This window comes from Seriola aureovittata, chromosome 9, assembly GCF_021018895.1.
Source record: "Seriola aureovittata isolate HTS-2021-v1 ecotype China chromosome 9, ASM2101889v1, whole genome shotgun sequence".
NCBI lineage: Eukaryota > Metazoa > Chordata > Actinopteri > Carangiformes > Carangidae > Seriola > Seriola aureovittata.
Window position 1 is genome coordinate 3,046,141 of NC_079372.1, and position 24,030 is coordinate 3,070,170.

The 24,030-nt window shown below is 40.1% G+C and overlaps 2 protein-coding genes across 2 annotated transcripts; both read left to right on the forward strand.

Moving 5' to 3' along the window:
• The first annotated feature begins 2,353 nt into the window (after window positions 1-2,353).
• On the forward strand, window positions 2,354-5,881 carry srm (spermidine synthase). Its single transcript, XM_056384170.1, has 8 exons — window positions 2,354-2,562; window positions 3,143-3,263; window positions 3,375-3,467; window positions 3,584-3,737; window positions 3,823-3,906; window positions 4,185-4,330; window positions 4,496-4,618; window positions 4,737-5,881. The coding sequence occupies exons 1-8, from the start codon at window positions 2,432-2,434 to the stop codon at window positions 4,752-4,754; spliced, it is 870 nt and encodes a 289-aa protein (XP_056240145.1). The 5' UTR covers window positions 2,354-2,431; the 3' UTR covers window positions 4,755-5,881.
• Window positions 5,882-8,540: 2,659 nt separating this feature from the next.
• On the forward strand, window positions 8,541-9,718 carry sst7 (somatostatin family member 7). Its single transcript, XM_056384171.1, has 2 exons — window positions 8,541-8,902; window positions 9,239-9,718. Exons 1-2 carry the CDS (start codon window positions 8,798-8,800, stop codon window positions 9,464-9,466), a joined length of 333 nt encoding a protein of 110 aa, XP_056240146.1. The 5' UTR covers window positions 8,541-8,797; the 3' UTR covers window positions 9,467-9,718.
• Window positions 9,719-24,030: the final 14,312 nt, after the last annotated feature.

The window sequence follows — 24,030 nt, forward strand, 5'->3', positions numbered from 1 at the left end:
GTCAAAAGTATAACAACCATCCCTGGTCTCTCCCTACATAAACTGCTATCAGCTGAACAGTAACTTAACAGTAGACCCCCAAAAAAAAGCCTATTTTAAAAAAAATAATAATAATTTCTGGAGCTTTTGACCATATGACATTATCTTCTTCAGTAATTGGAGTTTGCCATGTTGTCATGGATTTGTAGATGTTCAAATTAAAAATGTTCTGAGCTCTTTTAGAGACTTCTTGTCCATGTTGGCTTAGAAGTTGAGGCTGAAATTGCAGCAAGGTTGTGATCTTTGCCTATATTCTTCTTGGCTTGTCTTGACACGTTTCACCTGTTTGCATAACATTACCGGTTATATTAGTATTGGTGCCAGCCTCGAGTAAACAGACAAACAAAAGCAAACTTTTCAGAGCTTAATCAAACAGCCTCAAAAATAACGTGATTGTTTGACAACATTTACATTTGTAGAGATAGTGAAGGTCCAGTCATGTCATGTTATTCATGTATACTTGAAAAGGATACTAGCAGTGTCTGTTGAGGGTTACCTTTACATAGTAAACAACAGAAGTAAATATTAGAACCCATTAGAAATTAATAAAAGCAAAGTCTGCTCAAAATCTGATCATCATGTTTGATGACCAACCAGTTTTAACTGAGTATGTTGCATCTGTCACTCTGCAATATCGTGTGTCGCTATATAACATCAGAAAAGCCGGGGCTTATCTGACTGAGTGCGCCGCTCAGCTCAGTAGGCTACAGACACTGGTCATCTCTCGCCATGACAACAGTATCACTGGTCTGACAGGGCTGTCAGCATGCACAGTTAAACTTCTGCAAATGGTCCAAATACAGTATGTGGCAGAAAGTCTTGTTTTCAACCAGCCACAAACAGCTCATCAATCCACTTTTCATTACCCTCTGTTGGTCCTTGGTTTGCCCTGACAAGTTTGACCTGTTTGTTTAACTTTTGGTTTACTTTATCCCCAGGATATAACGCTCCCGGTTACATTAGCATTGGGGAAAGCCTTGAGTAAACACACAAGCAAACTCTAAATTTTCAGTTTTATCAAACAGCCTCAATAACAGTTTCATCGTAACAAGTGCCAGGCTGTTTATACACTGAAAGCTGTTTTCATAGTTAAAGAAGGAGTTAACTTGTTTCTTGGTCTTCATGATGGAACACAAAACTGAGTGAGGCATTTATTCTCAAAGGCTTCTCCATCTCCTCTGGTTCAGATTGTATTGGATTTGTATATCTCTTTGGAGAAATGAATAAATAAATGTTAATGTATACATTTCAAGAATTACTAATGAAACGCTATCACATCAGATAAAATGGAAAAGTGGCACATACAGTGGCACCATGGGACTGTTTCCCACATGGTCTATGTATATCCTCAGGATGCCTTGCCAAACATTAGAATAGAATAGTTTAATGCGTAAAGAGGTTTGTGTAGTTACTTTGCTGACCATCATGGCTGCAGAATTAACATGCTCTGTACATACTGTTGTGCTGCAGAGAGCAAGAAAATATGAAACAATGTTGTTGAACTAAGATTGTTGCTGGTCTGCAAGTGGACAATTAAAGTTCTGTGAAAATAACTGAAAACTGTAGCTTTCAGGACATAATGCAATAATGCAATAATGATGATAATAGATTATGCTGATGTGTTTATTGTGCCTCTACTTGCAACTGTGATTATATTTTTGAGATATTATTAAGTATCACAAGTACTGAATGTAAAAAATGTAAATGTAAAAAAGAAGGCATTGCTGGAAAATTGTGGGCAGATTTTGAAACAGTTATGACTCAGAGAATTGAAAATAAAAGACTTATAATTTTACCTAAAAAAAACAGTGAAAAATTAAGTTCTGTTATTTTTTCAATTGCTTCCACAAACATTAACTTGAAATTAGTGTCTACCAATAGTTTGCATGTGTGCAGACATCTGTAAATCGTAGCATTTGCCTATAATCTGTGTTGGGGCTGGGGTGGGGTTCTTCAATGGGCTTCTTTGCCTGAGGCCCCCTAGAGTCACATATGAGGCCCCCAACACACATATGATTGCCAGCCCCACCCCACCCCCGCCCGCTCTGTTGCCTCCAGGCCAGGGCAGGCGCAGTGGTACGCCGCTGCGATTTGTCTTCACGTGGGCGCTCCATGGATCCATGGGGCACTCTCTGTTCCTCGCTACAGGGCGGGGCCATAGGCGGTGCTGGTGGTGAGAAGTCAAACAAACTATATACGAACCGGTTCATGCTGCCATCCCATTGGCTGACACAACGGTACGTTATCTACGTCAGCAGCGTTCCATTCGTTATATGGACGAGGCAGCACGTTTAGCTGTCAGAGCACGACCAAGCGTCATCCTTGTCGTAACGTACTCACATTGCCACTCAGACAAACACGTTAGTACTACTTGTGGCTGTAGGCAGCTGTCATGGACCACATTAAAGATGGTTGGTTTACTGAATTGGGCACACTGTGGCCGGGACAAGCAATGAGCCTTCAAGTGGAAGAGGTCCTCTACAACAAGAAATCCAAATTTCAAGATGTTATGGTCTTCAAGAGGTGAGTACTTTTAGCTTAACTTGGCTAACGTCGCTAGCTGTTAGCTTCTACTAGAATGAGCAGCCTGAAGCTCATGGGGTTGTGATAAGTTTCTTCAGGTGGTAGGTACCTGGTGATGTCGGTGAGTTTTTCACTTTGCCTCAAGTTTTAGTTAAAAACAGACTAGCTAGGTAGCAAACGAGCTGTGACTTACAGGTTAACAACAATTACAGTAGCAGTCTTTTATTTATTGATTGATAGATTTCTGATTGAGAAATCTGCCCCCTATTTAGGATTAGCTCAAGGGGTCGACACACTCATCATAAATACTGGTGTCTTTTCTTCATTACAACTCCTTCAAAGAAGAGAAATCATTCATTCATTCATTCATTCATTCATTCTTTCTCCCTGCACATGTAGTGTCACACATCACAGTCTTGTATATGGCTTTGGGGATGGCCCTTGTAGCAATCAAATGCTAGACATCTGCAATTGCCTCCTGCTCGAGTTGTGTAAACATTTGGAAATAGTCCGTTTAGCTTCACGGTGTTTTAAGCTTTCAAATGTAACTCTCATACTTTGCTTTAACATCACTTTTCAGTAAAACCTATGGCAATGTCTTGGTGCTGGATGGAGTGATCCAGTGCACAGAGAGAGATGAGTTTGCCTATCAAGAGATGATTGCCAACCTTCCACTGTGCAGCCATCCTTGCCCCAAGAAGGTAAAACTCAGATTTATTGTTGGGAAATTCATGAAGCTGACATCCAGGTGTAATCTGGATGAGTTATGTTTCCTGTCATGACAGTTAAACGGCACATTTCCTGTGTTATAGGTGCTGATTATTGGCGGTGGAGATGGCGGTGTGCTAAGAGAAGTGGTGAAGAATCCGCTGGTGGAATCGGTGGTTCTGTGTGAGATAGATGAGGTGGGAGCAGCAACACTGACAAGGATTCTAGCTTCTCTCCGGAGACTTGCACTGTCTACCAAGTTTTCCCGCCTAAGCGTGTGCTCATATCAGTGTTGATGTTGTCTCCTGTGCAGGATGTCATTAATGTGTCGAAGAAGTTCCTCCCAGGGATGGCCAAAGGGTTTTTCAGTCCCAAGCTCACCCTCCATGTTGGAGACGGTTTTGAATTCATGAAGCAGAACCAGGATGCCTTCGATGTCATTATAACTGATTCCTCAGACCCAGTCGGTAAGTGCCACTTTATAAGTGTTGTAACATTGATTGTCAGCTTTTATAGGAGACAGTCCTATCCTGACTTCTGACTCTGTTGCAGGGCCTGCTGAGAGTTTGTTCAAGGAGTCTTACTATCAACTGATGAAGGCAGCATTGCGAAATGGTGGAATTCTTTGTTCCCAGGGTAAGTATATTTCAATACAATTTTCTGTTAAAAATCAGAAAGGCTCATGAGTAATTTTAGTTAGGTGCTCACTTGAATAGAAGTTTTTGTTCCCGTTTTTTATATATATATATATATATATATATATATATATATATATATATATATATATATATATATATATATATATATATATATATATATATATATATATCGACTACATCAAGATAGAACGATACGAAAAAAGGCAGACAGGAAATTAATATGCCCTCTCTTCTGCTCTTGTGTCACTTTCACAGGAGAGTGTCAGTGGCTCCATTTGGAGCTGATAAAGGAGATGTGGACGTTCTGCAGGACCCTATTCCCTGTGGTGGACTATGCTTACAGCACCATCCCAACTTATCCCAGTGGCCAAATTGGATTCATGCTCTGCGGAAAAGATCCTGTAAGTGTGCTTGTCATTCTCCATTTGTAATTTACAACACACCCAACACACCCGACTCCTATACCAACTGCCACTGAGAACAACCATTCTGTTGCATAATAACTTGTCTGCTATTTCTCTGCATTCCATCAAATGACTAACGTCCCCTCTTCCCTTTTCATTCAGGAAACAAATTTCAAGGAACCAGTGAAAGCTCTTGCAAAAGAAGACATAGAAAATATGAACCTTAAATATTACAACCCTGAAATTCACAAAGCATCATTCGTCCTCCCCGAGTTCGCAAGAAAGGTACGTTGTTCAAATAATTTTTCATATTTGACTTACATGCAATGAGTACTTGCGTGCAAGTTCAGAACTGTTGACACATTTGCTGCCTCTCACTCAGTGTCTCTTTGACCGTCAACAGGTACTCAGTGACGCATGACCAGCAACAACTGATCACCATGCTCATCCTCTACCTGGCCCTCAGACCACAGTTAAGCGACCTTATTGTACTGCTTCTCCACCTCCTCAACACACTTCAGCGCCACTGAAACGGCCACATAAAGATTTTATGTGTGGTGGTAACTAATAATCAGTGGGTGGCAACAAGCTGATTTACACAGAGAAAGTGTTAGTTCGTTCCTTTCCTTCCAGTCTTACATTCTCTTGGTGTTTTATTTATTTTTCTCGTGTATTTGGGTTTTCATTTTTACTCTGTAATTATCAGCATTTTGTGAAGAATTATTTGATGGGCTGGGCTGAAAGGGAAGCCATCAAAACTGACCTCACTCTGAAACATGGTATTGTTTATTGGATTCACTGCACCGACACATTATGCAATATGTTACATACCATATAGAGTATGTAGCTGTAATGTTTGATATCGGTTTGTTCTCATAGGATAATGCACAGTTGCCATCTGTCATTACTGTTTATTCAGAATACTAATGTGTCCTCTACACATGATCCCTATAGTGCCTGAAATTGGTTGTTTGTTGTTGAAAAAGGATTTTTTTGTTTCTGTTGTAATCGTAGTGTACCAGGCATATAGTGTCCTAGATAAAAGCTCACATGTCAAGAATTGAGAAAATTGTCCCTTTAAAATATCATCAATTTAAGATCAGGTTAATGTAATTGATGCTCAGCTTTGACCATCAGTTTGACATGGAAGACTTTAATGTTACGGTGTTGGAATGCAAATTAAGTAAAAAAAAATTAAGAAAAAAAGAAAAAAAAGTGGTATTGAAGCTTTGCAATGCAAGAAATGTCTTTTTAAGATGTGAATTCATACCGCAATTATAAGTTGCAGTATTGGGTATTGACCACTGGGAGTGAGCTTGTACTGTAGTAAGCCTGTATGCTGAGTCTTACACCAGGATGCTGTTCATTTCTCTCTCAATGGAAATCTAATGTCTCAGTGTGGTTTATTTGTTTGTGGATCTAACGTCAAACATCTTAAGTTACTATCCACATTGAATACTTGTTGAGAAATAGTGTCATACCCAAGCAACGAATTTGTGTTTTTATAAGAATTATGAACTGTAATAAATTGATAACATAAAATGGAAATTTGATGTCTGTGTTCATTCATTCATTCATTCATCCATAGGTACACATATGTGGCTTTACTTTGCAAAACATGACAACTAGACACAGGACTACATTTTAGTTGACTTAAAAACGTGATATCTTTAAAAGGTGTGGTATTTTGGATAAGGACAGTGGAAAAATTTGTTCCTGGTTTCTACCCAGTAATCCAAAACTTGTCTTACAGTTTTGAGCTAATCTTCACCAGCTCCACCATCACTCTTCAACCACATGCAGGTTAATATGTGATGTTCTGTTTCAGCTGCTCTTCATTGCAAATGTGTAACCCTAAACATAGTCTTGAAAGTTCTGGTACAAACTGTGCGGTGCCACTCTTAAGGTTTAAGTGCAGTTGCAGCATTTAGCCACAAGATGGCATCCTTTAATCTGTTAATGTATGGGCCAGTTTCATTTATTGTAGAGGTATAAAGGAATGTATTTAAATTTTGCTGTTCAAATTCACCAAATACATATTCAGAGGATATAACTTTATATTTCAGATTTCCTTTGAATTGGAACGTAATGCCCTTTGGCTCAATTAAATTGCTCAGATGAGTTGGTGTTTTGCAATGTGAAGTGTGACTGTTGCCCCCAGTTGCATCAATTCTAGTTATTGTTGTGTAAGACCACAGTCCTCTCTGGTTTTCTAGTGAATGCAACCAGCCTGAAACTATGCAGTACATTATTGTCATACTGCCTTTATAGTGCGTTACTGCGTTACAGTGGCTGGACTAGTGTTCATGAGTGTTCACGTACTGTAATAAAAGAAATAAAACGTATATCCACTGTCTTGCATTAAGATCACTGAAGGAGGACCTTTGACTTTTATCTGCCTTGAAGATGCATATTGAAATGGAACTGCAGTAACACAACTTTGGAGACAAGGTATTACTTGTCTTTTTACATTAATATGCAAGTCAAATTGAAATGTTTCCATTGCGGTTACACAGACAGATTTACCCACATGTACGCATTCACCGGTTTAATAGATAACGCTCAGCACAAGATCCTCAGATGATTTTGGAGTCCGTTTTCCTTTGTGATCTCTTTGAGAGAGTTGTCGAGCCGGTGCTGAGGGCCACAAGGGTCTACAAGTAGATGTAGTGAAACTTCCACGCACATTAATAACATATGGGAGCACCTACATAGCGGTCGTCATGCTGACGTTTCCCACTGTTTGAAGTCTCTTGCTGGGAAGGCCATTGTTGTAGATTCTTCAAACACGCACTGAATGGCCAATATAGCCATTTCCACAGTCAGCTAATCTTTGGATTGGCTGCGGGCCTTCTTCTGCTCAGCAGCGTATGAAGAAAACACCTTAAAAACAGTTTTGAAAGCACAACAAATCCATTTGAACATATCAACCAAGGCGTACTGAAATATAAGTACTGTATGTTCTCTGCCGGTAGCATTATCTAAAGACGTCAGAACAGCAAACTCTGTTAATTGTGCTATTTCAGTGATACATCCTAGAGGTTGCGGTCAGCTTCTCAAACACTTGAAACCATTTTCTCTCAGACCGGAATATATTTTATGCTGTAATCAGCTCCCCTTAATGAGTTTTGGCGAGAAGTTTACGTAATGCAGACCAGTATAATTGGGCTTTGCAGTAGTTTAGGAGAACTGCACACAAATCTTTTCTTTTATAAGCCAGAAACTACATTTAGTGATGTTGTGTAGCCATATACAGGGGTCATAATATTTGGAATATGACACATAAATCAGTCTATGTAAGCTGCAACATATCATTTTGAATAACCCGTCAGGCAAGCCAATCAGGTGGACTGGTGCCCGCAAACATTTTCTCACTCTAAACAGCTTAGTCTATAGTGTGAATTTAAAGTCTACAAAATATCTAACTAGAATATATTTCACTCTCACAGTCATTGTTGCTTTGCTTTAATTCAAGAAAGCAAATAAGATTCACTCTGCCAAATTGCCAGTGTAGAAACAAAGTTAACCTTCTTTTTTCCCTTTCCTTTCCTTTTCTTTCTCTTTTTTAACAACTCTGTTTACTCCACTAGATTGGTGATGTGCATTTCCTGAAGACACTTCCCCCGGTCATAGTGAGTGTCAGACCGTTCAATTGTAATCTGCAGGTGTCAGAGATGCACATAGAAGCACTGTGACAAGAATCAGATGTTGACAGCAGAGCGGGAAACACCGGGATGTGTAAGTGATCAACGATTGTGTTGACTTTTTTGATTGCGGCTGCAGGGAGCCGTTTTATCTGGGCGTTAAACAGGGTTAGAGGACACCTGATGATATCACACAGTCGATGAGCTGCGGAATTGCCCGTCCACCTGCCTGAAGAGGTCTTGTTTGAGACTGTCTGCCAATACATTAGTTAAATGTTGATATCAACACCTGGTTTTAGCCCAGTGATGTCATCTGCTGCAGATGTTCCCTCTGAGAATTACATGAACACAGCCACCTCACAAAGGTTAGCTGTTCAGTGGTTCCATTTGTTCTCTCCTGACCCCTTCATCTCCCCTCCTCTTCCACACTCATGTACCCCCCCCCCCCCCTCAAAAAAGTGCTCGCACACATACACCCTCCACGCTACCGTCATACACCCACCACCTTCTACGTCAGTGGCAGACAGGGGGAGGCGTATAAAAGAGTGAGGGACTTTGGAGGGAGAGCAGGAGAAACATCAGTGGTTTTCCAAATCTTGTGACCAGCAGCTGCCTCCAACTGCACTGCACTTTCTCCATCACTCTCCTCTGGATCTCTGGCTGGTCTGAGCTGCTCAGACCCTTCCTCTCAAAACACATACACACACACACATACACACACACACACTCTCTCTCTCTCTCACACTCACTCACACACTCCTGTGAGCCTCTTGCTCCTGTGACTGTAGCTCTGGTCCGTCACCTGCACTCTTGTCACAGCATGCAGCTCCTCGTGATGTTAGCAGCTCTCATGGGTGTTCTGTTCAGTGTTAGAGCAGCCGCCGTGCTTCCTGTGGAGGACAGGAGCCCCATCCACGTGAACAGGGTAAGGAGATTACTGTTGTTCATGGGAACATTTACCTAAATTTCTTTTTGCTTTTATTATGGATAGATTGATCTAGTTTGTTTTGTTTTTTGTGGGGAAAAAATTGTTTTAAAAAGAATATCTGAACTTACAATCAAAACTGCTTACGAAATCAACATAATAAATAGTGTGTGATATTTGTAATTTGCATTTGAAAGAATTTTCAATTCTTCCCATTGAATGGGAAAATTCAGCTTGTGCCCCTCAGTAAGATAACTACAAGATATTAAATTTTCACATTTTCCATGATCTCGTCTCCTTAATAATAAGTTCTCTTCTTTTCTGATTTTTGGTCAGGAGCTGAGCAAAGAGCGCAAAGAGCTGATCCTGAAGCTGGTGTCCGGCTTGTTGGACGGAGCTCTGGACACCAACATGCTGCCGGGGGAAGCGGCACCTGTGGATCTTGAGGAGCCGCTGGAGTCTCGTCTGGAGGAGAGGGCTGTCTACAACAGGCTATCACTGCCTCAGCGCGACCGCAAAGCCCCCTGTAAAAACTTCTTCTGGAAAACTTTCACCTCCTGCTAACAGAGCCCAAAACCTCCCGGCTCTGCCCGCCTACTGCTCTCCTTCCCTCCCAGCTCCACATGAACTGTAGTTGACCTCAGCTGTACATATCATCTACACCTGTCAGACATGCACCATCGATGGACTTCACTGAGACAGTGTGTCTGTTTGAATATTACTTATTTATGTATCTATTTATGTATACAATGTATGTATTTATGTATGTAACAGTTTCTTTCAGGGTCAACAATAAAGCATGGATATGATATTTGAGATGGTAATAACTGTCAATTGCTTTTGCAAATTGTTCAGCGAAAAAGAAAAGGTCATATTTTCCACCTGCTTTTTACAATATAAATGCAAAGTCAGATTTCATGCAAAAGTTATGGCTGCGGTTTTATTATGATCACAACGGTTACTGCACTAAAATGTAGATGCAAACGGTACACAGAAAATACAGATAAAGTTTTTCGATTTCTTTGTTGAAATTCAGTCAATTTTTCACTGTTGCTCTTCTGTTAACAAAAGAATACATTTAATATCCCAGGTAAAAAGAAAGAAAGAAAAATAAAAATAAAAATTCCACAATTACTGAATAAAATCCTAATAATGATGTTGTGCCTAAATGCTTTATTATATAAATATATAACAAAATATTTTAACCCCGACTCAAAAAGAAAGAAGTGTCCCTGTCTTTGTATATGTTTTATTAGTCAGAGTTAGTTAACTCCTGGTCACAGGTTGGGGGAGATGCGTCATTGACTTCACAGGTCGTTAAACATGTCAGAGGGAAGAGAAGAAAGCTAATAAATTAGGAGCTTCCCCGTATTTAGTTGATGCTGCCCTTTGACAGCAGTTAAAGGACATGTAGTCTGATTGTGAGGGCACAGACCAGGTTGATGCTCCATGTTGAGAGATAATGATGTGTTCTCACGTGCGACCCGGTGTTCGATTCTTGAGGCAAACAAGACCCTGCGTTGGCCAGCAGTGGCTCACTTCTCAATCAGTCATGACACAATTATCACAGGCTTTCATAGCCTTCCTGTCATGTACGGCCGCTGTGATACGTGCGGTTTTTAACCACTTAGTGAGTAGAGTTAGAGCACGGACTAGGTGCACTGGCTGCAATCAAATATTGACTTTCAAGGCGGGTCCATAGTCCCTTTTAATGAGCTGATGGATTTCATGTGATAAATTACATGCAGATGAAATATATCACTGTATGAGGCAGTGAAAATAAGTAGTGCTTTTTAATAGTTTAATCAAAAATTAACAAACAAACCAAACCTAGAACAGCATTAAATAAAGGACTGCTGAAAAATGGCTAACAATAATAAAAGCAATTTCCCAACTATTATTTAAGTTTGTGCTGTGAAACAATATATGACAAAATGTTCTCACACTTCTTTCTTACACACGATCCCCTTTACTGGCTCTTCGTGTTGAAATAAAAAGCGGCATTTTGTTGATTAGGTGAAGGTGTGTGTGAAAAAACTTGGCAATGCAGAATCTAATCCATTGCTTAGCAGCTGTTTGGAGGGGTATAATCAAGTAAAATATTTCCAGTGAAATCTGTGAATTCTTGAATAATCCACCATAGAAATCCTACACAGCCAAAGGCAAAGCTCAGAGTAGTTTCCACAGGCTTTCTTCAGCTGGGTTACTGTCTCATCATCTTCCCGAACAGGATGAATAGCTGGTAATGACTCATAAACGCACTTGTGTTCCTGGTGCTGAAAAGACATGAGTTAACAGAAGTTCACAGTTTCGATTCAATTACAAGTGGAACAGTAAAAGCCATGATGATGACATTTCTTCCCTTTTATTGTCGTTGTGTTCGTGTCTGAAACAAGTTGGAGAGAAAAGCTCTTTAATGATACATGCTAGTTTTTATTGAAAAAGACAATGAAAAATCCCCTGAAAACCGCACTTGATGGTGAGTTACAGTTCCACAAATTTCAAAGCAATGTAATTACATGGTTCTCACAACCGCTGGGAACTCCGCGCCGTCGCTGCCTTTAACGATGCTTGATAAACAAAGGCTCCTATGGGCTTACTTGATTGCAGTTCATCTCACACCATCTTTCATCGGTGAGATAAAAAGAACTGTATCAAAATCACACATTTCCTGTTTTACAACTCACGAGGAGAATATCTAAGTTGTGCTGCGCCAGAGTAAAAGAAACATTTTGAAGAATAAAGAAAAATGTGAAAAAAGTATTTTTATTCAAGTGCAGCACCTAATAATAATCAGTATCTCTGGGGTTGAGATAACACAAAACAATTTGATGTCAGTAGAGGTGCTGTCCACTCCTGACTTTATGCCACTGGGCTCAAATGAGCATGCAGAGGAGCAACATCAAAGCTGATGCCTGCAAGCAAAGCATTTTATTGGCTTTCCTTTTGATCTGAAGGAGGAGGGAAGGGAGTGCTCAGGCCTAACTGTGTAATTCAAATTTAAATGTGACTTCATATGTGCCGGTGTTTAAAAATAACAAAGACTTAGGTTTTGTTGGTGCTCCTCACAGGAGGAAAAAAACAACTTCAAAGTGAACCCACCATGGTTACATAAATGCAGAGGAAAGTGGTAAACTTTGTGGGATGTGACTGTATATTATTATTTAGCCTGGTGGCACATCGTGATATATGGCTCATTTATGGTTATTTCATGTTGGATCATTTTAGCCCTCTGTGTGAAAAGAGTGACCATAAGTCAAGGGAAGGACTTCTGCTGATCAAAATTAGACCAGTAAATATGCATATAAATACATTTTAACATACTGTATGAAAAGGATTGGTAGTAATATTTTCAAAGCATCTTAGGTTACTAATTAGACAATATGTAAAAATCCTGCTTTTAATCAAATCACTACACGTAATGTAATAGGGACCAGATAACCATAGAGAATTATCATAAAACTCTGCTCCTTTTTGGCCTATTTTAGCTGATTGTTTTGGTTTTCTGAACCACAAATTCATTCTAACGTTCACTCTCACCATTTTATTAACCATGTGTGCAGCTGAAAACAGACTCTAAACCGTCTGTACACCTGCCACCAAACAGCAGACATATTTAGCAACAAACCAGCAAAGAAATATTTTTCTGTGGGCTTAATGTTGATCATGAGAATGAACATGGGATTTGTTTTTTTCACGTTGCCAGAAACTCCAAATGAAAACTCTGTTTCAATAGGCAACCGTTTGCTAATATGTTAGCGATAACAATATTGAACATTTCACGGCTCTTCTGGAGTTTTTCTTCCTCTTAGTGGACAAAAATCAATTAATGCAGCTTTTAAGATCACACCTGCTTTTTAAGAGGCAAAATGTGATTTCAGTTCGCTCCAATGGAACTACCGTAAAAATGTGTGGGTGTGCTTTTGCCACGTTCATGTTACGTAAGAGAGGAGCCAATGATGACCCTGTTTACAACCTCCGAGCATCGACATCCTCAAACTATTCAAGATGGCAGCTGTCGGTCTGCTCCTCAGTCATTACTGAAGATTCCAGCTTAATTTGAATGAAACTTAATTAGCATCTCCAATCCAAACAGAACAACACAAACGCTAGCTACATTTCTTTTAAGGACATCATAACTGCCAAGCAAGCAAACTGCTAAAAAACACTGTTCATGGCTGCTATACAGGTGCAGAATCCGAACGGTGCAATGAGGGGCAGCTGTTTTCCTGCAGAGTTGGATGTGTGAAGGTTAAAAATACTGTGCTGGTTCACTGTATCTATTAAATCTCAGTGTTTAATTAGCTTTAACAACACACTTAGGCAAGCACTTCTGATGTATTGGAGCTTCCGGGAAAATTCGTCCTTCCCAGTCATTTGGATGTTGACTGTCATAAAAGAAAGTGGTAATTATGGTAACTCTGATATTATATAAACACTCTGGACTCACCAATCTACACCGCTGACCATCAGCAAGCCATCTTGACAGTGCCGACCGTGGAGGGGAAAGCAGGCTGGGGACAGTCCAAAAGGGAGGAAGCTATCGTAGGTTATTATGTGTTCTGGTTTTATGTCACTATTGGAGTATTAACTGCCTTAGCAAAGGGCAACGAGTGGCAGATAGTTATGACACAGGAGTGGATGGATACAAATACATGTATGAACATACCATCCTGTTAGCAACTGAGCTAACCTAACAACCCTTATTTTCTCTAATCAAAACTTCTTCCTGAACTGATTGGTGTACACATGAACATACAGAACAGTTGAAAGGGAAATACTTTTTACGTTTATTATTTCACCTTCATTGTAAGCTGTGTCAGCCTCGCTGACACACGATCACTGTGTTTGTCTCTGTATTTCACAGATGTCAGAACTCATTTTCATCCTGCACTTGGGAAACTTTAGAAATGGTTAACATCAAACGGCTCCCTAACCTGGCCTCGATCGGTCAAGACAGGCCAAATTAACACCCGGCGCTTGGCTGATGCTTCTGAGGAAAGGTGTTAACAGGCAGGTTGTGTGGCGATTTCCGCGCTGAAAGAAAAGGCTGTGTCCTCTCCTGTGCACAACAAACGCTATCAACAAAGACTCATGCTGAAAAAAAATCATTAACATAAAAGGGACTGGAATGATCGTTTGAAATGAGATGTTTTAGAGATGCAGGCTACTGCAGCTGATGTTTATTTAATAGAATGTGTCATGTTCTCAAAGCATGTGCTAATTCAGTGTGTACCAGAATAAATCGGAAATATAAAACTACATAACCATGTTAATTTTACATTCTAGCCAAGAAAAAATAAGAAAGGGAAAATACTTGTCTTATGATTCCTGAATTTTTATTGGATACATTATACAGTGGGCGTTCATGTTTTGTTTGAAAATCAGAGATGGAAGTTTTGTGCAGTTCGTCGACATGTACTTGTACTTTATTAGCCCAGCGACTCAGGACACAGCGCCTGCAGCAGCCTTATTCATCTCTGTCAGCCGGGCTCAATTTGTTTAGTTGTGACATTTTAGATAGGTTGTATCCAGAGCAGTGAACAAAGGCAGTATGGTTGACTAGCTGAGGCATTTTGAAGTAAAATAAATATATAAGTAACCATTTTTAAAAAATGTTCTAGGCAAAAGACATGCCCAGTAGGAATAATGGACCTGTCTCCCTGTGTACGTGACAGGTTTGCATTACTCTGTTGAGAGATCATTAGTGCCTTTTCAGAAGAGACTCTCCTCTATTCAGCTGAAAGTGTTACAGTTCCATGTCTTCCTGTCATTGATGAGTTCCTGCTTCCTTTTTTTTCAAATCAAGATTTTAGCATATACGTGAAAATGTGTAGGTGTGTACTGATAAACTGACAACAAGATGTTTCAGGTGATATGAATTATGCTTAAAACACGACATCATGAGGATGCACTCTTTGACCGCTGAATGATGCCTAGCATCGACAGAGCGAAGCATTTTAGTGCACACAACACACAGGCTAAAGTGTCTCTGATATATTTCTCCCAAAGAGTTCTCCTGTTTGGGGAGCACCAATAGGAATGGAGACATTGTTTTCCCCAGCAGGGCCTAATGATGCCTGATGGCTTATTCAGCCTCCCAGTGCCAGCGCTAAAAGCTCATCATTATAGAGCCTTCTGCTCTTTCACTGCTAAAGCCGCGGCTCAGAAAATGAGCTGTCACCAGCGTGAGGAAGGAATGCAGCACGCTGGTCACTATAGTGACCCTGTTCATTCTGGATGCCACTGTTTAGAGAAGCTGGGCAGGTCTGTGGTGTGAAAGTAAAACACAGGTTTTCAAGGATTTAGTTTAACAATGACATTTGAGTGCTGTGGGATGCAAACCACAGGTTACTTTTATTGCAGCAAACTGTAGCAGTCTTATCATTTTAATATAAGATGTCTTAAACTAGGGCTCATTAGTGGGCTCTTGAGCTTTCGGGGGGGCGAGGGGGGGGTTTGCCTTCTCAGTGTAATTAGGAGTAGCATTAAAATAATAACTCAAAAAGTTTTGCCAGGATTATCCCCAGTGACTGTTAAAACAAGACTTAAGGTCTATAGCCACGTTAAGCAGCTCTGTAAGGCTGTATGTAGGCACAGGGGAGCTAACTGCTAACTTCAGCATGCTATCTTGCTCACAACTGCATTGTGTTGATGTTTAATAGGTATAAAGTTTACCATATGATAACATGCTAATACAGCTAACATTTGCTGGGAATGTCATTAGTTGTGCTGGCATGCAGTAATAAGCCAAAGTATGGGACAAATATAAAGTTCAATTTCAATATCAGTATCAGAAATGTAGTTTTAATGTCTAAATTTACTGCCATTGATGGTGAAACTCTAGAAGAAATAGTGCTGCATCTTAAGCCATCTACTTGCTGCTCTGATACTCCACCCACAAGTTTTTTTAGCTGTGTGGCATTCGAACTTTTGCAAATTGTGAATGGCTCCCGTCTTTCAGGCACATTCCCAGCATCACTAAAGGTTGCAGTTATCAAACCCCTTCTGAAAAAGAGAAACCTGAATGCTTTGGCACTTAGTAACTATCCCAAACCTCCCATTATGCAAGGTTATTGACCAAATCAGTAACTTACTGAACATAAATGGCTACTATGACAACTTCCAATCATCAATTTTGTCAACATCACAGTACTGATACTGCCCTCATAAAGGTACTAAATGACATTTGCCTAAACAGAGACTCAGGTAAAATAACTCACATAAAACACACCTTGGCACACCTTGCTTATCTCAATGATGGGATGCATCAGGGCCATTAAAATGGTAGCACAGATTAAGCCCCTTTCTTGTAAGTGTTCATGTCTCCCAGCACTTGTTAATAGTCCAACAAAGGCTAAAAAAGACATATATGGAAATAACCCCATTATCCAAAACTCCTTAAATGTTTGTTCTCAGGTGTCCCAGGTCACCTGCCGTCGAAGAGAAGTCACTCAAGTCCTTAGTTCCAACTTTGCTGTAGTGGTGTGAGTTAACTGTTATTCCAGAATATGGTGAGCCTGATCACACAGAGCAGGTCTGAGGCAATAGACTGACCATGAGTGAAGGGCAGGGGGACAGTTATACACTTGAGGAAAAGGGGACGGTCAACTGTATGTAAATACAGTGTGTAAATACAGTTGACCAAGGGTTACAGACATGTGGTCTGACAGGATGACAAATGGATCAAAAGAGTGTTATTTTCATCTAGAGGCCTTACAGTGTAATATCTAGGGTCAACTTACCAGGGGGGCGGGTGGGACCCCCCAGACTGTATCAGTTAGAAAGGTAAAGGTATTGTAAGATAGTGAGGAATTTAGCGAGATAAAGGAAGAGGGCACTGTATGCAGACAGACCAAAATGTATATTTTCTTCCTCACTGCACACAACATACTCCAATCATGTGTTTGAACCAGGTCCTGAGGACAGGACAGTCCTCGCAACAGGGAGGGAGAAGGGTATCATCTCTCTTAGAGATTTCTACATTAATGATCACCTCACCTCTTTCCAGCAACTGCAGCAGACATTTCAGCTCCCAACTTGATATTTCTTCAGCTTTCTGCAATTGAAAAACTTTTAAGGGCTCATGTCCCACTGTACAAGCAATGGTGGTGCTGCTTTGGATAGTCTCTTGGCAATTTGACCATATATACATTTAGGGAAGACTGGTAGAATTTAAAGACCAAGTGTGGAGAACCTGCACTGAAAATGTTCACATCCGTACACTTCAAAGATGTGCACTTCACTTCTCTCCCACTGGATTACAAAAACTATTCAAAGATACTCCACAACTCTGTGTGAAATGTTTAAAAGATCAAGGAATTCAATTTCTTTTTGGTAGTTTATTAGATTTTTTTTGCTAAGGCTTTTCATAGGGAGCTTCCCCCTGCCCTTCACAGCATACTATTTGGGGTGGTTAAGTCAGGTAGAGTGAAGGATAGGCATGAAGCCCAGGCCATCTCTCTAACTACACTACTGGCCAAATGTCTGGTATGTGGCTGAAGAAATGTTACATCCACACAAAATTAGATGGGACTCTTTCAGAAAATCAAGGAACCTGTTGTTAGTCTGATTGAAAAATTCAAGTGAATGGTTAAAGGTCTAACAAGTTAAAGGAGCTAGCAGGTTTTTGTTATTGCTACATAGCCAATGTTATCCAATAGCCAATATTAGCAGTCTAGAAGAAACGTTGAGAGTTCACCATCAAACTTGATTCCTTTACTTGCCAAGAGTTGCCTCTAGTGGTGCATACAAATATTTCACACAAAACCATTGAATTTTAGCAAAGTTAAGCAACAAGGCAGAGGAGTAATGTGAAAGCAGAGGAGCGGAGGCATTGTGGTGCAGGTAGGTGCAGGGGTTGTCTTTCCGCTGACAATGCAAAACATGCAAAGATTAATTGTTTTGCGCTTCGTTGACCAACTTAATGATTCTCTACACCGACAACTAATCTCATCAGTTCATCTGATTTGACTCCTTCTGTGAGAATGTGTTGTCCAAGCAAATTATCTGTGTCTGCATGTCTCAAGGTTGCGGAGAACAATCTTCGAATCCTTCAGCGGGCTGTGAGCTCCAAGACCAATTCCCCTTGGAGTCACAGTGGTTGGAAAACTATCAAAGTTGATTGTAATGATGAGGGAAGCTGATTGGATATAAAACACAAACTGTTCTTGAAGAAAGAAAAGCATCTTTAGCACTCAAGTCATATGCAGCCATATAGCCTCTATCTATAATTTTCAATAAAAAAAAGTGTTGCTGTGTTATAGTCACTAAACTTCCATCAGAGTAAATGTGATCCATCATGATGAAGCAGTGGGAGTTACCGTCACAGTTCATTAGTTTGGCTTTTACACTGAACGTCAGACTCATGACCAGGAGCCACTTGTGTTGATAGTGTCATTCAAAGAATAGGGCTGCAGGGAGAGAAGAAAGAATCACAAGATGATATTGACCGCCTTGTTAAAGCACTGCAGTGTTCTGTGTGATGTGTACAATATAAGTCTTTAATCACAAGAGGCACACTCCTGTGATTAGCTGTCCTTGTTTGGCTTAGCCTTTGCACCTGTAATAGACTTGTTGCCACAGCACCAGATGAGGATCTCAAATAATGTTATTTTCTCCCAGTGTGTAGTGCTGCTTATGACTATTTTCAGGACAATTGGGTCCTTGTGGGATGGCAATACACCTGATTGCAGTTGCTCTAACAACACGAAATCCCTTTATGTCAAATGGTCTGGTTGCTGTACACACACACACACACACACACACACACTCACTCACTCACACACGCACGATGTCAGCCACCAAGATCCTAAATGTCACTGCAGCATTATGGGTGACAGTGATGGTTTTCGTTTATTAATGGCATGTGAAGTCCTCACCGCTGCCGACCGGAGTCGAGCCATTATTCATATTGGAAATCCATGTTTAATGTTCAGGCTGACCATCATTTTTCTCAAGCCTAACAGACCCGAAAATGTTCAATCAATTATACAAGAAATAACCCCCCATTAATATCCGTGCTGGAGTTATTGAGTCATGGCCTGTCAGCGCTATTATATAATTTCATATCAGTGATACGGGTGTGTTGCTGATGAGTGGATGTATCTTTGGTAAGGGCCTGATGACTGTGTCGGCGTGTGGAGCGCTCCTGGTCATCAGAGGTCTGAGGAGGGACAAACCACAAATAGACTATATAGTGTCGTAGATGATCTGCCGGAACAAGTCTGATGTCCGGCAGCATCACCTCGCAACTCGGATCTGCTGCTAATGTCTTGGTGCCAGATGCTACTGGGCACCTTCACAGGTATTGTAGGGTCCATGCCCCAGTGAATCGGAGCAGAGGAGCAGCAGCATGTGACGCGTGGGTGATCATAATGTTTTGGCTCATTATTGTATAATGTTATTGAAAGAAATGCTCACTGCTGATTACTTGCAGGCGTACCAAGAATTTCAAAGAGGTGAGTCATTTTCTGACTTATGAAAGCCATGCTGGATGACCAAGTGTTATTTTTTATTTTATTTTTTTTTAAGCTAAAAATTCTCTTTTGGCCTTAAATTGTAATTCAGTAGTGTTGCGCAAGAGATCTATTTGAAACATAATGAAGGGAAAGCAATGTGGTGGTGAGGCATCATAATGAAGGAAAGGATTCAGGGGCGAGAGCAGCACCTGTGTGCCATTTCTCATCATTGTTTCCTCGCACCAACGTCACTGACTGCTTTACTGCCTTATGGCAGTCCACTGAAATGCTAAAGCTGGGGCCTGTTTGAATTAGCAAGGAAATGACCATATTTGTTATCTGTGAAAAAGAGCCAGGCCAGGCCAAATTGAATGTAGTAATGGGCTTGACGTCAGGAATGAAATCTAGCACATAAAGGCTCAACATCAATTCATCAGCAGCCATTCTTGATCATTAGCATCAGAGGATGTAGGAAGCCAGCATAAATAATGAATCATACATTGAATGTTTGCATTTGGGACACTTTGTAGTAAATGCACAAAGGCTCTGCTACAACGATATGCAGTTATACAACGTTCCTCACATGAAACAATAGAAACCTTTGTTGATATATTTCTGTTGGTTTTTGAAGATGATTGAAAAAATGTTTAAAAGCTGTAGTCCGTCAACTTTAAAAAGTCCATCCAAGAAACTTTATTTGTTCACGGGGCAAATTAAATGGCACATAGAGTAGACATTAAAAACACACAAAATACACAAAAAAGAACACACAATCAGTACAAGACACACTGTACACATTGAGAGAAACAAAAAGAAAAACCCCAATGACAAACAACGAAAATGAAAAACAAAAAACAATCAACAAGGTGCAAAACAATAACCTATAATATTATAATGAGAATGGCAATAAACTATGTTACTTATACACAGTATACGTGCATGACAAAAAAGTAATTTAGCCAAGTGGAACTATTTTTTAGAACAAAAAATTTTACTTCCTAATTTTCCAATATGGCACTCAGATATAAATCATTGATTTAAATAAGCTGGAAAGTTTTGTATTTCTCAAATTGAATATCACCCCATCAGATCATTCTGTCTGATTCTTCCTTTCTCTTAATCACGGATTATGCCCAAGATGACAGCACCCATAGCATTTTTTTTCTCCATTCATTTGCATGTATATACATTCCTTAAGTCACATTTTTACATACGTCATTTCTCTGTAATCACCCCTAAAGACAGCTGTTGGTGGATAAAATGCATTCAGAGAATTGGAGTCTTTATCAAGAAATTACTATGAAGCATTTCCAGGTGTGTTTTTGTTTTCAGGCCATTAACTGTTTTCTCTGCACCCACGCTGAATGAGCAAGAACAATGGCGGTGCTAATGGAAACATTAACCAAACCTGCTGCTCCGCTCAGAACAAAGAACAATGTTAATATATATTGACGGCATTCAATCAATTGTGTTTCTTTAGCTGGTGAACGTCTGGCCACGAGGCTCAGGGCGAGGCAACTGTTTGGGGGTTTGAAAACAGAGTGAGACCCCGGAACAGCCAGAGCAGCAACGTCAATGTAAGACCTGTTTTCTCAATTCTGTGATGTTCCGCACCGACTTGAACTCAGACACTGATGAGTGAATGATTATCTGACTCTGAGAGACATCTTGGCCTGTGCTGCTTTTAAACCGTCTGTTATTTGCAGCAGGTAGTGTGCTGTGGAAGCAGAAACTCTTATCGTTTCTGCATAACTGCAGTGGACGAGCAAATTACAGTGGATTAACTCCACATTGTTCCTCTGTGTTGAGCTCAAGTGACACATCCCCACTTATTCAAGTCCTTAATTACAGTTTACAGCATGTGGGTGGTTGAGACTGCTGTGATTGCAGCCGGTGGAGAGGAGAAAGAGGATGAGAGTGAGGATGAAGATGGCAAAAGGATGACATAGTGAGGGTAAATATACTCACAAAGTGTACTAGCATGTCTGGGAGTATAATTTGTTTCTAGCACAAATTGTTCAAAGACACACTGAATCAGGGCAAAGCTGTGCTTACAGCTTGTAGAGGTCGCCACATAACCAGCAGAAAGATCTGGAAATTGTGCAGAATGAGAAAAAAAAAAAAAAAACCATGACAGAAACTCTTCCCCCTTCGGTTGACTCTCCAGATACAAAGACTCGCTGCGGTTTGAATTGATCTCAAGTGGCCTATTCCTTAGTTAATGACTGGCTGACTTCATATAAGGAAGCACTTCATTACTGCATGGAACAGCAAGCAGGTGAAGCAATGCTCCGAGGACAGCGTCTGTCCTGTGCACATGGACGTTCAAGATTTGATCATGCTGAAATCAAAACGGCCTGTGCCTTGTGTCCGTCCACGCACGTTTGGAGTGCATGCTCAGCTCTGTGTGTGAGCGAATTATCTGCGGTACATGCACACAAACACACGATCGAGTTCAGTCAGTATCTCGCAAATGGGCTTTATTCATGACGCACATGTACAACCCTTGTCCCAATATTTAAATGGGTCCCGAAGCCTTTATAATGAAAGTGTTTTGTGCTTTATTGGATGGGATGTTTGATCTGCTTGATTTCGGTCACCTAGAAGCCGTGCAGTTAACACAGGATGTATCTACATGTAGCTTTTCATATTCAGTTTTTCTGGTCATTATAGTTACAAATGCAAAGTCCTCGATGTTGCATAAAAAATCTTATCAGATCAAGTTAAAACTGGCAAACAAATTTCAGTTAAGGCTCTTTCACGTCTGCTAAAAGTCTTCTTCTCTGGTTGATAAACGTCCTTAAAGGGAAAATCCACCACACATTCCTCAGTTGCTTTTGAGCAGAAAAGCAGATGTCTACAAATAGAGAACTTCAGCTCTCTATAGCAGGAAAATAGAGTGATTAGCTTTGAATGGGTGACGTCAACAGGTGACAATTGGAGTCAGTCCTTTGACAGTGAATTAGTGAAACTTTGTTCGAGGCATTATGTCCAACCAAATGAGTATTATTCAAATGAAGGGCCTCTATGCTGTGAAAAAAAAAAAAAAAAATCAAATCCCAGTAAAACCACTTCGACTGCTGTAATGGTGTCAGCAGCTGTTCCATTATTCGCAGTCTACAGAGCTGCTCCAGGTTTTGTCTTCAGATGACATCATCGCTTCAGTCAGTCTGTCTCTCTGCCGCTCAACCTCAAGACAGACTTATTCAAATGCAGAAAGCGAGCTGCTCAATATCAAAGAAATGTTATCGTTCTTTTCTTATGTTTGATTTCTTGCATTTTATTCTTTACTTCAAGCACCTCAAACATTTGCTGAGCATTCACAAGTCGAACGTATGCTCTGATGTATTAATTGTGTTATTCTCGCTTTCATTTCCATCCATATTATTGAATCCTTCCTCGAGTCCGCAGCCAGCCACTGCAATAAACGAAAGGGTTTTTTTTTGCACCTTGAGGTATGAACTAAGGGTGTGAAAGGTATGACCTCACGCTGGGAAAAAGGTTATAAAGCTGAGCAGCTACAAAAGAGCGTGCACTGGAAAAAGATGGAAAAGGTGCCGGTGTCAGTAGCCGCAAGCATTTCAGAGGGATGCTGTTACTTTTTATATTTCAGAGCACGTTGCAGTGCAGATGACCCCCACCCTAAAAAGAAAAAATCTGTCAAGTCAATAAAACAAACAAGCAGTACATTAGTAGCAGTGCCAATCGCCGGAATGACATTTAGAAAAGCAGTGTCACCCTCAGCAAAGGCAGACCTCAAAACAGTGCTTTCAGCAAGGGAAACACAACTTGACAATATCTACATGTTCAGTGTTTAGTCTTTTTGTATCATACTACAGTATAGTTTGGGTAATCAGTAGGTAATAACCGAATCCTCTGGACGAGATAATGCTGTGATTAAAAAAATAAGGTTTCATGATCCGTCATATAAAAAATGCTGTACTTCACAAACATGAGCAAATATTCCACATTAAAGAAAACCTACAGAAACTAAACATACTGCTGTAGATTGGGCTTTGAAATTATTATCTGACTCTGAACAAAGGTTTCAGCCTGTGTTAATGCCTTATTAAAATGAATGTATTAGAATGAGTATATTATATATAATATATTAGTGTCTTCCTCAACAACAGACTGGACAGAAGTGGCCTACTCATGTTTTTGTTTGTTGTTCTATATTGAAGATACTTCACACAGAAGTGCATTCAAAATAAGGGTGAATAATTAAATTTTCATTTTTAAACAGCCACTTAACCACTTACTTCAATGTGTAATTATGTCAATAAACACTCATTTCTTGGATTATTACATCTTAATGCAAAGTCATATCAAAGTATCTTGTGTCTTATCAGCAAGAACAGTGAATTTGAAGTGTTTTGTAGTTTAACTGTGCTAAAATAAACAAATAAACAAATAATTAAAGGTTTTACATTTCACCTTAAAATCAATGCTGTGTTTATCCCACAAGTCCTTGCGCACTTGTTCTACAGGTACGGTAAATCAAGGAGAGGTGGCTGAAAGGTTAGATCAGTCTGTCGCTCTCTCGGGACCAAAGAGATATACTGTGTGGGATATTTTTGAGTCCAGAATGCAAAACACATTTGGGGCCAAAAAGAAATAAGTTGTCAGGGGGTTGATGGGGTTATGAGTGGTGATGCAGCTCCTTGG

Coding starts and splice junctions, on each gene's coding strand:
- srm (XM_056384170.1), top strand. CDS start 2,432: ATGGACCACATTAAAGATGGTTGGTTTACTGAATTGGGCACACTGTGG. Junction 2,563..3,142: donor GATGTTATGGTCTTCAAGAG/GTGAGTACTTTT, acceptor ATCACTTTTCAG/TAAAACCTATGGCAATGTCT. Junction 4,331..4,495: donor TGCTCTGCGGAAAAGATCCT/GTAAGTGTGCTT, acceptor CTTTTCATTCAG/GAAACAAATTTCAAGGAACC.
- sst7 (XM_056384171.1), top strand. CDS start 8,798: ATGCAGCTCCTCGTGATGTTAGCAGCTCTCATGGGTGTTCTGTTCAGT. Junction 8,903..9,238: donor GCCCCATCCACGTGAACAGG/GTAAGGAGATTA, acceptor ATTTTTGGTCAG/GAGCTGAGCAAAGAGCGCAA.